Raw genomic sequence first — 13,012 nt, 5'->3', positions numbered from 1 at the left:
GGGCATTGCTGAATCGAGCCTCTGCTGATCCAAAAGGGGAGGTACAGGCTGGGCTGCAGGACCTTTCCATTGCAGAAATGGTCAGGCTCCTCCCCTTTTCTCAAATGCATAAATGTGATTAAAGACTCCTACACAGATTCCCCCCAATGGACAAGTTGTGCTTTGTTTTAATCCCAACCATCCCTGTTCCTGAAGTTTGGAGAATACGGCCTCCCTCAAGAAAAGCAGCGATGAGCAATCCAGAGTAAAGTGAGCATCTGTTTGGTTCTCTTTAGGCAGAATGAGACTGTGATTCCAGGTGAGCTTCCACTGGTGCAGGAGCTCACCTCCACTCTGCGAGAGTGGGCTGTCATCTGGCGCAAGCTCTACGTGGTGAGTTTCCCCCTGGACCTCGAGCCTGCACCGTTATTCCCTGGCTCTCAAGCTAACTGTTCTGCTGCAGCGTGAGCCTCTGCAAGTTGTCACTTACCTCCTCTCAGCATAGAGTGGGACACATCTTGCCTGAACCACACAATATTTGATAAACCAGAAGATTGTCATTTCCCCACAATAGGTTCATTGATGATCTTGGTCATGGAGGAAGTGGGCATAATTATTAGGTCATTCTTTCTCAACTGACAAACACACTGATTGTAAAAATAATGATCATATTTGCAAACACCTCTATTGTACTTACCAAGTGCCTGAAACTATTTATCACAATAGCCCTATAAAGTAGTACAGTTATCACCAATTTGTCAGTGAGAAAACTGAGGTGTAATACACCTAACCTCTGCATGTATAGCAGCAAATAGAAATTCGTAAACATCTCTGGGCTAAGTCACATGAGGGCTCACATGAGGGTGGCATTCTTTGCCTTGGAGAATACTTTCCAGATCCAGAAACTTGAGTTGTGTTAAAAAAAAATCACCTGACCAAAGATTCGTCTCTGTGGACAGACTCACAGGACACTCTTGCAGCACTGTTTTGACCTCAAGAATGCTAATGATGCTCATTCAGTGGGACATTACAGAAGAAGCAGCACTTCTCTCCATGATAAGCAATAATCAGAAATTACATGTAGGTTGACAGTTAGGACAAGGTAATCCTAGTATTTAATATGATCAGATCGCGAGAACCCGAGGCAGCCACCTTGCCAGAGGTCTGGAGTGTTCAGTGTCTGTTGGCAGCAAGCCTGCATCCACCTCCACTTAGGAAGCTCTTTTCTAGACAGCATACTGCACAGGAACTGCTTTTTAAAGTTCCTTCTTTCCTGGAGACCTCATAGATAAGCACCGTTGAGGCTTGCCTCTGTAAGCATCTTCCAGACTGCCATAACTAACCAGTAATTCCAATGATGAATGGATATTCCCTCGGTAATTAGTAAATGAGTTCAGTCAGGTTATCGACTAGACTTGAGTGCCTGGGAGCCGTTCTCTTGCCTTCACGTGGTTTTGCTTATCTAGGCTTTTGTTTAGTCATGTGTTGATTTTTCATTTTAACTCTCAAAAGCCAACATTTTTATTAAGTTGTTGAGAGCACCTTACTTCAGGCTCTAGGCACTACAAAATAGTGATCAAAAGCTCATTCAAACATGACTTCTAAAAGTGAATGTAAGATATTTGATTTCAGCTCAGGGCAGCTGTTCCCCACGATGAATCGCAGTAGTGACACACCAACCCTCTGCCCCTTCGGTGGAAAAGGGCCTGGCTACTCTGTCCTTGCACATCCTTCAGGCCTGGTTTAAGGCCTTTCTTCTTCATATTATCTTCTAAACACACAGTCCATAATGTTTCCTTCTGGCCTTAGCCACACTTACTGCCTGAACCCATTATCTGACCCTTGGGCGGCACTGCCTTGCAGGGCAGGTGCTCTTTTGATCTCTTTATGTTTGGTTGAGGATGAAGCTAATTTATAAGCTCCTAAATTATAAGCTCCCTGAGGATGGTGATCTGCTGTAAGCGTTGTACCTAAATTGATCCTCTTGCACTTACATTGAAAGCCCTCCGGTTCTGATTGATTAATTAATGACTTTGATGGGTGAGGAATTTCATGTATAAGGGTTTGTTTCTTAACATTTCTTTCTGGAGATGGGTGAGTAGTGATACATATTAGACAATACGTACTGGGAAACAGCCCCTTTCAGATGTAATGCTTGAGAGTGGAGAGTATGAATGAGGTAGACTTTTCTTTCTAAACCAGAATTGTACTCAATTTATCATCTGTGTCTTCTACACATTCAATTGTGTCAAATCTATTACTGGATGGTAATGACAAGTTAGTGAATGGTGATAAAGAAATAAGATTCATGTATTTGGACCCCTACATTTTTAGTAGTTAATGGTGATAAGCTCATGTTGAGGGTTTTCTGTATGGAAATTTCACTATGTAATAGAGAAATGGGGTTGCAGTGGGGGTGAGGGGCATGGGAGGGAGCCACTCCCTGGTATTTCAGAAATCAATGCATTACTCCTCTTGATTTATCTAGCTAATAAAATAATTATTTTATTATTGCAGATCATTTTTAAATGTCTTACACCTGTTGTTTGACCAAAAGTAATTCATTTTGGAAATCATAATTAATCTGTGCTTCTTTTGAGACATGCTCGTACACTGAGGAACAATCTTCTTAAAATGGGTTTTTTGTTAATTGTGGCTTGGATCTGATTTTCTCCTGTCTCTTCCTAATGTATTGACAGTTCACTTCAGGCAGAATTCCTGAATTTCTTCTTCAAAAACCAGAGTAGTAAAATGGCAAACCTCAAATACTAAAAAATAAAGTAAAAGAAACCCATATATATTCCCTCTCTCCTTCCCACATACTTTTATCGGTATTTTTGTTTTCTGATTCTGTGTGCAGGTCCCTTTAGTCAGTTTTATTATAAAAACACATTTTACCTATGCATCAATACTTGTAGAATTTCTCTCATGCATTTCTTCCCATACATTATGAGAATAACCATTGTATTTGATATCTTTGAAAACACCTGTGATATCTTAGAACCTTACTGTCTCCCCCTCCCTCCGCAACACACTTTTATGAAATATATACTTTTCTAAAATACATTTTCTAGTTCTCTTCTTTTTCATCTAGGCTCACCAGAAGTTTACGTAATGGATCCACAGTATGATGTGAGGAGAAAATGGAATCCACTAACCAGATTAAGCTTGTGAACACAGGCAATTGTTTTAGAAAGGAAAGATATTTGTATAAATGTGATTTATTTTTAGCCGTCATACCTATAACCAGGTAAAATAACTATACACCAGTGAGAGGAGGGGGAACTTGAGCCTGAAAGAACCTACGTACCTGAAGTAGAAAGAAAAAATGATGAGCCCACTCACCCTCTTTGTTCTTATTATTAATATTTTTATTTTCTATTTAATTATCTTTCCTGGCTATAGTAGACAAAACACTGGACTAGAAATTAGAAAGTTTGGTTTCTCAACCAGGCCTGGTGCCACAGAGCTCTGTGGTCTTGGGCAAGTCACTTAAATTCTCTAAGCCCCTGCTGCCCACCCTCCCTCCCCATATAAGTGATATAAAATCTGCCTTGCTCGCCCATACAGAGTTGTGAGGCTATGAAAAGAGATGGTGTCTGTGAAGTCATTCTGTAGTCTGACCACCAAGGACTCTGCAAACGTGAGGATGTGCTCCTCCATGCTTTATCGGCTGGAAACACAGGGGCTGGGGAAGGCTTTCCTGAGGAAAGCCGTGGCTTAGCTTCCCTCCAACCTGACTCACTTTCCAGGGAGCTGACATTCCCTTCTGTGGCCTCGCCTCGTCCAAGGCCACTTCCTTAGTGTAGTGTAATTGTTTTAGGCAAGGTGGCCTTGAGCGCTCTGTAACCAGGCTCAGTGCTTCTCACCGTAGATAGCAAGCCTCCTTCATTGAGGTTCAAGTCCAGGAGAAACAGATCATTCCAGAAAGAAGGAGGGGAAACATGCTAATGCGCAGAGTACACCTTCAAAACAGTTTCTGGTGTATTTTGCCAAAACCTCTATTCTTCAATTGGAGCCTCTCGCTGGGTGTATTTTTGGTGGTTGATCAGGTGAGGAAGAAACATTCTGATCGAGGTGGCCTGGTGAAGTGGCACGAGCATAGACTTTGGAGTCAGACGGGCGGGCCAGTTTAAAAATTCTGGCTTGCTCCCTTACGTGGTATGCACTTTTGCATTCAGAAAAAATAACAAATCCAGCAATAGTTACTGAAAACAAACAAACCAAAAGAGAAAGAACTTGGATACAGAAGGCAGGGATTCTAGTTCAGGATATGCCACTAACTCATTCTGTGGCCTGAGACAAGACCTGTACTTTCCTACGTTTTGTTTTCTTCACCTAAAGTGGGAGTTATATATTAGGTTTATAGGTTTGTTGTAAGAATTAAGTGGAAAAATCTGTGTAAAACTCCCAATAAATTACATGGCATATTGCCCCCAGTAAGTGGCAGTTCCTGACCATCGTCATACAACTTCACGTCATGCAGGAGCTGATTAATAAAACTGTTAGGGGAAAACTAGATCATCCTGCGGAATTTTACCCTTAAGTCTTTTAAGAGAGAGCTTGCCACTTACCAGTGATAGTTAATTCATCTTCCAGATTATGGGTAGGGGTGGGCAGATATGACCCTGTGGTACTTAACTGTTTGGGGGTTCTGGTTTTTATGTATTCCATGCATTATCCTTTGCTGCCTCTCAGGATCCTATTGTTTTCACCAGCTGTGAAAAGTAATCCAGTGAAGGAATTGTTGGCCTCTTTTTCTTCTTAGCAGCACAGCTCCCTGCTTTTCCATGCGTTTCCCCTGCTAGGTGAGCGGACAACTGTGCATTGACTTAGATACAATTGGATTGCTGTAATATCTAAGTTTATCTTTTCAATAACTGCTCAATTTATACTTTCTGAATATACAAAAATAAGCATCACACATCATAATGTCAGTTTGCAACTAAAAAATATGTCTTGAAAACTGTTGAGTTAGAGTACATTTGTGGAGGCAGTGGGACAGACGTTTTGAGCTGTTTAGTAGTCATACATACTCTATATAATATCTCTTACACAGAAGTGTATAACTTCTCACCCTGAGATGTAGCTCAGTGCTGTTCCTTACCTTCCAGTTGGAGAAGTGGCTCAGTGAGTTCATGTCAGGCTCTTTGGTCCCAGATAAGTTTGGGAAGCCTCTCTAATCCTGTTTCCTCATGGAAAAGAGATGGGAAAAGAGCCTTGTGATAAAAGGTGGTTGATGCATTTTGTTAAGTCAAGTGAATTTTTTTGCTAGAATGTAGTTCAGAGAAAGGCTGATCTCTTCTCATTTAAAATTTGCCAGCAAAATAAAAGCCTGTGCCAGACTATAGTTCTATAAAGATCTGATGCAGGAAAAGTACCTACAACTAAGGTGGAGGTGGGGAAACTTGCAGATAATAGTGAATTCCCTTTCTTCTCTTCACTGCATCTCCCGCAGATTAAAGCTACTCAGAGTTTAATCTTTTTGAACTGGTGGTTATTACTGGCTGCTGGAGCATACGCTCTGAAGGGTAATTAAATTATTCTCATGGTTTGAAACCAGCATCTGGTTACTTATTACCAAACAGAAAATTCCCTTAGAAGACTTCATCTTCTTGTTAGGGAGTTTTATATGTGAGCCCCAAGCCCAGCTTCAGTTGGGAGCAAATTAGAGGCAAGATGTGACGTAGCGATATTCTGACGGGGCTCACAGGAGTCATGCTTTGGCTGCTTTTGCAGTTTTGTATTTCTCGGACTTTGTGTCTTAGCTTTAAGGATTTCTTTTTAAAATGCCCTTTTACTTATATCATTTCTTTAAAAAGCCATAGAAAACGGGCGAGAACGGAAAGGAAAGGCATCTCGGGCAGCATGATTTCCTTTTTTCCCCAGAGTTCACGAGCCAGTGCACCCCTGGGGCCCAAAGAGCTGGAGAGCGCCGTTCCTAGACCTTAGGAGTCACAAACCCTGGGAAAAGATTTAAGATTAATTGCAAAGAATCAGAGACAGGTGAAATTTGATATGGAGCCAGCTGAGTGTGTGGGTGCATAGTGTGTGAGCTATCAGAGCCGGATGCAGTTCACCAGGAAGATGCTTGAAAAAGAAGTAATTGAGTTTAATGTCCTAATCATAGACTCAGAGACGCTTGTCATTGGAAATGGAACTTAGTGCAGAGCCCTTTGTTGTAGAGATGGTTTATCCCAGAGGGACTAATTTGCACAAAGTCTCATAGCAAGGTAATGATAGAGTTAGCAGTAGAAGCCAAGTCCTCATATTTTCAGCCAGGAGCTTGGCCCTCTATATCATAAAATCCTCTTGGGAGAGGAAAAATTGGTAAAGAGTATAAATATTGATGCTTTTGCCATTATAGCAAATAATATTATATTTTCTATAATTTACTCAATAGAGAAGTAGAGAACCAGATAGAAGTCTTTCGACTGTGGCCACACAGTTTTTATGAAAGTACAGAGTGGAGTCCAGGTTTTCCATACCCAGTGAGGCTGTTGCATTGTTTAAATGGCTCCCAGAATTTCTGTAATAGTGTACTGAAGGCAAAGCTAGATTTGTTGTTGTTTTTGTTTTTTTCCCCTTGCAATTCTGTTTTTATCACTAGGAAAACAGAAAAAGGCATCTGGAACAGGAATGTAAAAAGTGAGACCCCAAATATCTCCCAAGTGGAAAGCAGGGAGAACTGTTCAAAGCTAATGCAGCACAGTCTTTGCTGTCCGGTAGAAAAGTATTTGGATTGTTCTAGGTCGCTATTGCTCAAATTGAAACCAGAGCATTATTTTTAAGTTTGAGTAGTCAGTAAAATTTGTCTTGAGTTCCTGTGGTGTCCCAGGGTTGTGCTAACTTTTGGGAGAAAGTATTCAATATATTCCCTCCTTCCTAAATGATGGGATAATGACCGAGAGTGCGAAAAAACACTGAGGTTAGTAAAGGCTAAAGACAGAAGACAAAGCACTCTTCGAGAGGCAGGCTTGGGCAGCATAGGATTTAGAAACTAGAAGGCAGGAAGGAGGACGCAGAGGGAGAAAGAAAAGATGGAGGCTCCGAGGAGCTTGGCTTTTGGCCTTATGGGGAGTGCTTGTGGAATGAGTTAAGCGCTAAAAAAGAATGAGAAATGAGGCTAAATACATGCATTGTCCCATTGGTTTTCTCCTCACCTGTCCTCTTGTGCTTTCCCAGAATCCATGAAGTATCAGAAGTCAGCTATTACACAGAACATCCTGCTTATAACAATCTGAGGAATGTGGCAACAAAATCCATTTCCTAAAAATAAATGGGGAAATTGCTTCCTTTGGGGTGTTCCAGCTTGTCTATTCAGAATTCATTTGGCACAGTGAATTAGAAAAGAATGGCTGTCTTCATCCTTCTTTTGGGGGAGATCTTGGCAAACAAGGCTCATATGGACAGGCAATAATTAAATTGCCTTGGACACTGTGTAATATAATTAAGACCAAGAAATTATGAATGTGTGCCTCAAACAAAGCACTGTCTAACATAGAAGATACCCTGAGTCTTTGATTCCCTCCCCCTGCCTTTTAATCATATTTTGAGAACTGATATCTTAATTAAGCTTAGAAAGCATTAGAAAACAACAAGGAGTAAAAGCAAATGGTTTGCAAGAAAGAAGAGCTCCCCATTCTGCCTACCAGTTTTGAAAGGCAAAATTTTGCAGGCCTAATTTTCACTTTTTATAAATCTAAGTTTGAAGGAACAACAAAATGGATGTATTTTTCATAGGACTGAATGGGAAAAAAAAACAGGTTTTTTACCTTTGCTTCTTAAAAAAAGAATTTTTAAAAATCTCATTTTCATGGTTTTCTACAGACTGGTTGTTAAAAAGGCATTCCAGAGAATGCTAAAAGCAAAAAATGGAGGTAGTTTCATTTTATTTTTTGGTAAAATTTGCCATTTTAAATACCTTTAAGTGTTTGCATCAGTGGCATTAATTTCTTTACAATGTTGTGCTGCCATCGCCACCATCTATTACCAAATTTAACATTTTAACCAGTCTTTTGCTTTCTGTATCTTTTAGATCAATGATATTAATAAGCATATTGCAGTTGTGGATAAATGACTTACTCATCTCGTTCCTTTATTTTCCCATAGGACTTTTAACTTCCATTAGAGCTCTGATCTAATGTTGACCGTATTTGTTGTCTCCTAACTTTCCCACTTGTAGGCTGAGGATTCTTCCTTCATGATAGCTTTTTGTTCAGCAAGTAGATGAATGTTTTCAGTCCTTGTTAATACCTTGCCCAGGAATAAGTGTCCCTAGGATTGTTATAGAAAAACATAGACATTCCCAATGAATATGCTGTGCAGCCATCAGCAACTTGTTAATGTCGTTGGCTTTTTTTTTTTTCCATTGTTTTTATAAAGGATAATATTGTTCTCCTATAATTCAGAAGTATATGTTTATATAAATTTATCATGACTTTTCATTTATAAATAAAAAAGAAGGTGCTGCATAGTATATATGATGAAATCAGTAGAATTACACAGATTTTTATCTAAAATATATATCCCCAAACTGATACGTGGAACATTTTCCCTGACCATGCAATCTAAAGTGACCTCTTCTCCCATGTACACCCTTTCATATTGACCTGTTTATTTAGTTTAAACTTTTTATTTTGAAATAATTTCAAACTTACAGTACAGTTATTACAAAAAGAGTACAGATCCCGTACAGAGAACTCTAACATACTTGTATCCCCCCAGATACCCAGATACACCAACTTTGACATTTTGCCACATTTGCTGCATCATTCTTTCTATTCATCTGTCTATCTTTCTGTCTCTCTCCTATTTATCAGTCCATTTTCTGAACACTTGAGTGTAGGTTTTATATATCATGCTCCTTGAACACTTAATACTGCCACGCACATTTCCTAAAAACAAGGATATTCATTATGTAACTCCCTTAAGTACAGTTTTTAAATTCAAGAAATTAAACATTAATATTACTGCTTAGAGTCTATATTCCAAGTTTTTCATAAGTCCCAATCATGTCCTTTTGAGCCTTTTCTCCTCCCTTGTTATATTCTGTCCAGAATCATCTGTCTATTGCATTTAATTGTCATTGTCTCTTTAGTTGCTCTTTTTTTTTTTTAATTGTAGGAACATATATGCAAAATAAACTTTCCCTTCTCAGCCACTCCAGAGCATACTATTCAGTAGGATTAATCACAATCACATTCACAGTGTTGCAGTACCCTTATCACCATTCATTACTAAAACTTCCCTCTCTTCCCAAACAGAAACCCTACAGCCATGATGCCTTAACTCTGCATTCCACCTGTCCCTCACCCCTGTCAGTCTACTCTAATTTTTGGCTCTGTGAGTTTGCATATTCTCCTGTATTTTCTTTGTAATTATCACGAGGGTTAAATTTAACATCCTTAGACTATAACAGTCTCAATCGCTTGATACCAACTTAATGTCAATAGCGTACACAAACTGTTCCTATAACCCTCTCCCCACACTTTTCTGTAGTTCTTATGAGCTGAATTATGTGTTTATTCAGCATGAATCTAGCACTACTGTTTATCATTAACATTTTTAAAATTTGCCTTTTAGATTTTCTAGTAAGTAAAGAGTGGAATTACAAACCAAAAATATAATAGTGCTGGGCTTTTATATTTACCCATGTCATTATCCCTTCTGGAGATCTTTATTTCTTCGGGTGCTTTTGGTCTATTGACTATTGTTCTTTTCTTTCAGTGTGCAGAACTCCTTGAGTATCTCTTATAGGGCCAGTCTAGTGGTAACAAACTCTTCCTCAGCATTTGTTTATCTGAGAATGTCTCAATCTCTCCCTTATTTTTTGAATGACAGTTTTGCCAGATATAGAATTCTTGGCTGGCAATTTTTTTGCTTTCAGCACTAGTTATGTCACCATACTTCTTGTCTCTGTGGTTCCCAATGAGAAATAGACACTTACTCTTAATGAGCCTCCTTTGAATGTGATGCCTTGCCTTTCTCTTGTGGCTTTCAGAATTCATTCTTTATTTTTGCCATTCAACAGTTTGATTATAATGTGTTGCAGAGTAGGTCTGTCCAGGTTTATCCTGTTTGGAGTTCATTGAAGACCTTGGATGTATATAGTCATTTCTTCATTTAATTTGGGAAGTTTTCAGCCTCTATTTCTTTGAACATTCCTTCTGCCTCTTTCTAGAGAATTTAAAATTTCTGATACCGTGGTCTACAGCATGTTTGAGTTCTTTTTCATAATTTCCATTTCTCTATTGATCTTCTCCTGGTTTTCATCTCTCATTTTCTTGATTTCCTATAGTTCTTTTTTCTTTTTCCCTTTTTTCCTTTTGCTATATGAACATATTTAGGACTATTATTTTTTCAGTTTTTGCCTGGTATGTCTCATGTCTAAGCCTTCTCATTGATGGTTTCTAATGCTTTAATCATCTCCTTTGCCTAGGCCATCACTTTCTGTTTCTTTGTGTGTTTTGTAATCTTTTGTTGAAATCTAGACCATTTTAAAATCTTTGTCTTGTATAGCTTGCCATTTTTATTTTTCTTTATTGTGCTTTACTTTGTGTGTGTGTGATGTGTACTTATTTATCACTGCCTTTCCCCTTTTAGAATGTTAGTTCCTTGAATCCTTGAGAGCAGGCACTTCTTCCCTAGCTCATAGTAGATGCCCAGTGATTGCTCTTTTTTGATCTAGTGAATCAGTCATTTCTCTTGAACTAAGGTCATGAAGGCTTAGACATCAAGTACTTGATTGAGGCATAGATGATTAGTTAGTTGAAAATTAATCTAGTTCAGTGACACAAAGTTACTACTGAAGTCCAGAATAATGTCTGAATGGTCTAAAAGCTTTCTGGGAAACAGAGATTTTAAAATAATTATTAAAATTGCATCTTACATTTTCCCTTCTCCTTGAAACTACAATTATTTTTCCATTCACAGTTTACTCATACAGTACATTTTATAGAGTGTCTACTCTATATCAGGTACTAGGAATACAAAAATGAATAAGCTCTTTGTCCTAAAACAACTTACAGTCTAAGGGGAGAGTCAGACAGGTCCATGTAATCCAGTATTATAAATGCTTGGATGAGAGTAAATTTCAGGTGCTGTGGGAGTGACATCTCAGCCAGTCTTAGGGTTTCAAGAAAGACACTTGGATTTCAAATTGAATTGGGTTACAAGTTGGATTTCAACTCAAGACTAAAGGAAGTCAGAATTAACCAGTTGATGGAGCCTATTGTGTGGGAATGAAAGGGGGAATAGCGATGGGGGTAGGTTTGAGGGAAGAGAAAAAAAGTGGTTCCAGGTATAGGAAAAAATATTCAGGAGAAATGGACATAGTTTTACATGGAAGGAACTTAAGAATAGAGATTGGCATGAAATGCTACTGGGTTTATGAGCAGGAGCCAAGATGTGAAGGGACTTATAATAATATCTACTTTATCCTGAGGGCAGTGGAAACCACTGAAGAGTTTTAAACCAAGGAGGGACATGGTCAGAATTTTAGGGTATAGGAATAAAAAAATTACTAAATTTAGTATGATTTAGGATGAATCATTCATCTCACCATAGTTTATCCATCTTTCTAATGTTGCAGTAGCAATGGAGTAGGAATGACTGGAGACAACACCATCCTTATCGATACAAAAACATCCCTCCAAACTGCGTTCAGAGTTGTTCCCATCTTCCTTAACACCTTTTTTGTCCTTCCCTTTCCCTTCTTAGAGCAACAGGATTGCACTCTTCCGCCAGTTGCAGCAAATGACTTACTGTTTGATTGAGTGGAGGTCCCAGATCCTGTCTGGAACACTCCCAAAGGATGAACTGGCAGAGCTCAAGAAGAAGGTCACAGCCAAAATTGATCATGGAAACAAGTAAGCCAGCACTCACTGTTCACTGAGAACTTGGAAAATGATTTTTATGCTTATGCTAAAGATGATATTCATGGCAGGGTTTTGATCTTGGAATTGCTAACGGATAATGGCAAGGTTTTGATCTTGGAATTGCTAAAGGAAAATGGTGAGATTTTGATCTTGAAGTTGACAAAAAATAATGTGTACTGCTCTTTTAGAATAACGTTTCTTGCTCTTTTTGAAAAACATTTAGTTTTGTCTAAAAAAATTGTTTTTGTAGTGCCCTCCATGTACTGGATCCTGTGCTAGATCTGTGATCTCAAAGAGATTACAGTTTAACAGGGAAAACTGGACTTGGATTCAAGTGACTCCAATCCAAACAAAGTGAGAGTAACTGAGTATCTGAAGCTGACACTTTTACATTACTGGGACTTTATTTGAATTTATTCTCACAGTGGATTTTAAATTAATATCTCTTTCTTTCTCTTTGTTTTCCCCTAACTGGGACCATTTTACAGTGTTTGAAAACCAGAATTTCCTGAATAGTAAAAAAAATATATTTACAGTCTGTTGATTATATAATGTCCTCTAAAGAGTTAGTCACTTCATTAATATTCTGATTAGCGCTGGCACATACGTAGAGTCAAGATATTACTGCCTTTTGGAAAATGAGAAATTCAGTAAATTTTTCAAAAATTTGGTGGCCCAGAACTCATACCTCCTGACCAGCTCTTTTTAAAAGACTGGGGTTGTTCCTCAAATAGCTTTTGTTGATAATTCATTTGTTATTTCCTTTCATTTTCCAAATTTCTTTAACTCATGCATAGGTGATATTTTCTCCCTCTCCTCCTACTTCTCCAACCTCAGTACTTTTGGATACACCTCAGAGACCTGTTAAAATATAGCTCAGTATCCTACTCATTTAAATCTCTTAGACTTCGACAATTGTGTTCCAAAATAGTTGAGTAAGCATAGCATATAAAATTCAGATTCAACCACTGTTCATGAAATACCTCCAATGTACACTTCACTCTATATTACCTGACTATAAATCTTTGAGATAGCTGATGTTACTCCCATTTTTATGGTTAAAGATACCAAGCAAGTGAGCTTTAGTGATGACTTCTAAGTCATGTAGATGATAAATGGGAATCTTAAATCTGAACCCAAGACTTTTGACTTCA

General features: G+C 38.5%; 1 protein-coding gene across 1 annotated transcript in view; it reads left to right on the top strand.

Moving 5' to 3' along the window:
• DOCK5 (dedicator of cytokinesis 5) overlaps positions 1-13,012 on the top strand; it is a 235,675-nt gene that overhangs the window by 92,935 nt on the left and 129,728 nt on the right. Inside the window, exons 5-6 of the mRNA XM_004454243.4 lie at positions 276-372; positions 11,701-11,849. Coding sequence (XP_004454300.2) covers positions 276-372; positions 11,701-11,849 — 246 coding nt within the window. The remainder of the gene's footprint in view (positions 1-275; positions 373-11,700; positions 11,850-13,012) is intronic.

The sequence above is a fragment of the Dasypus novemcinctus genome, chromosome 25, assembly GCF_030445035.2.
Source record: "Dasypus novemcinctus isolate mDasNov1 chromosome 25, mDasNov1.1.hap2, whole genome shotgun sequence".
Lineage (NCBI taxonomy): Eukaryota > Metazoa > Chordata > Mammalia > Cingulata > Dasypodidae > Dasypus > Dasypus novemcinctus.
This window is presented reverse-complemented; position numbering and strand designations above follow the sequence as displayed.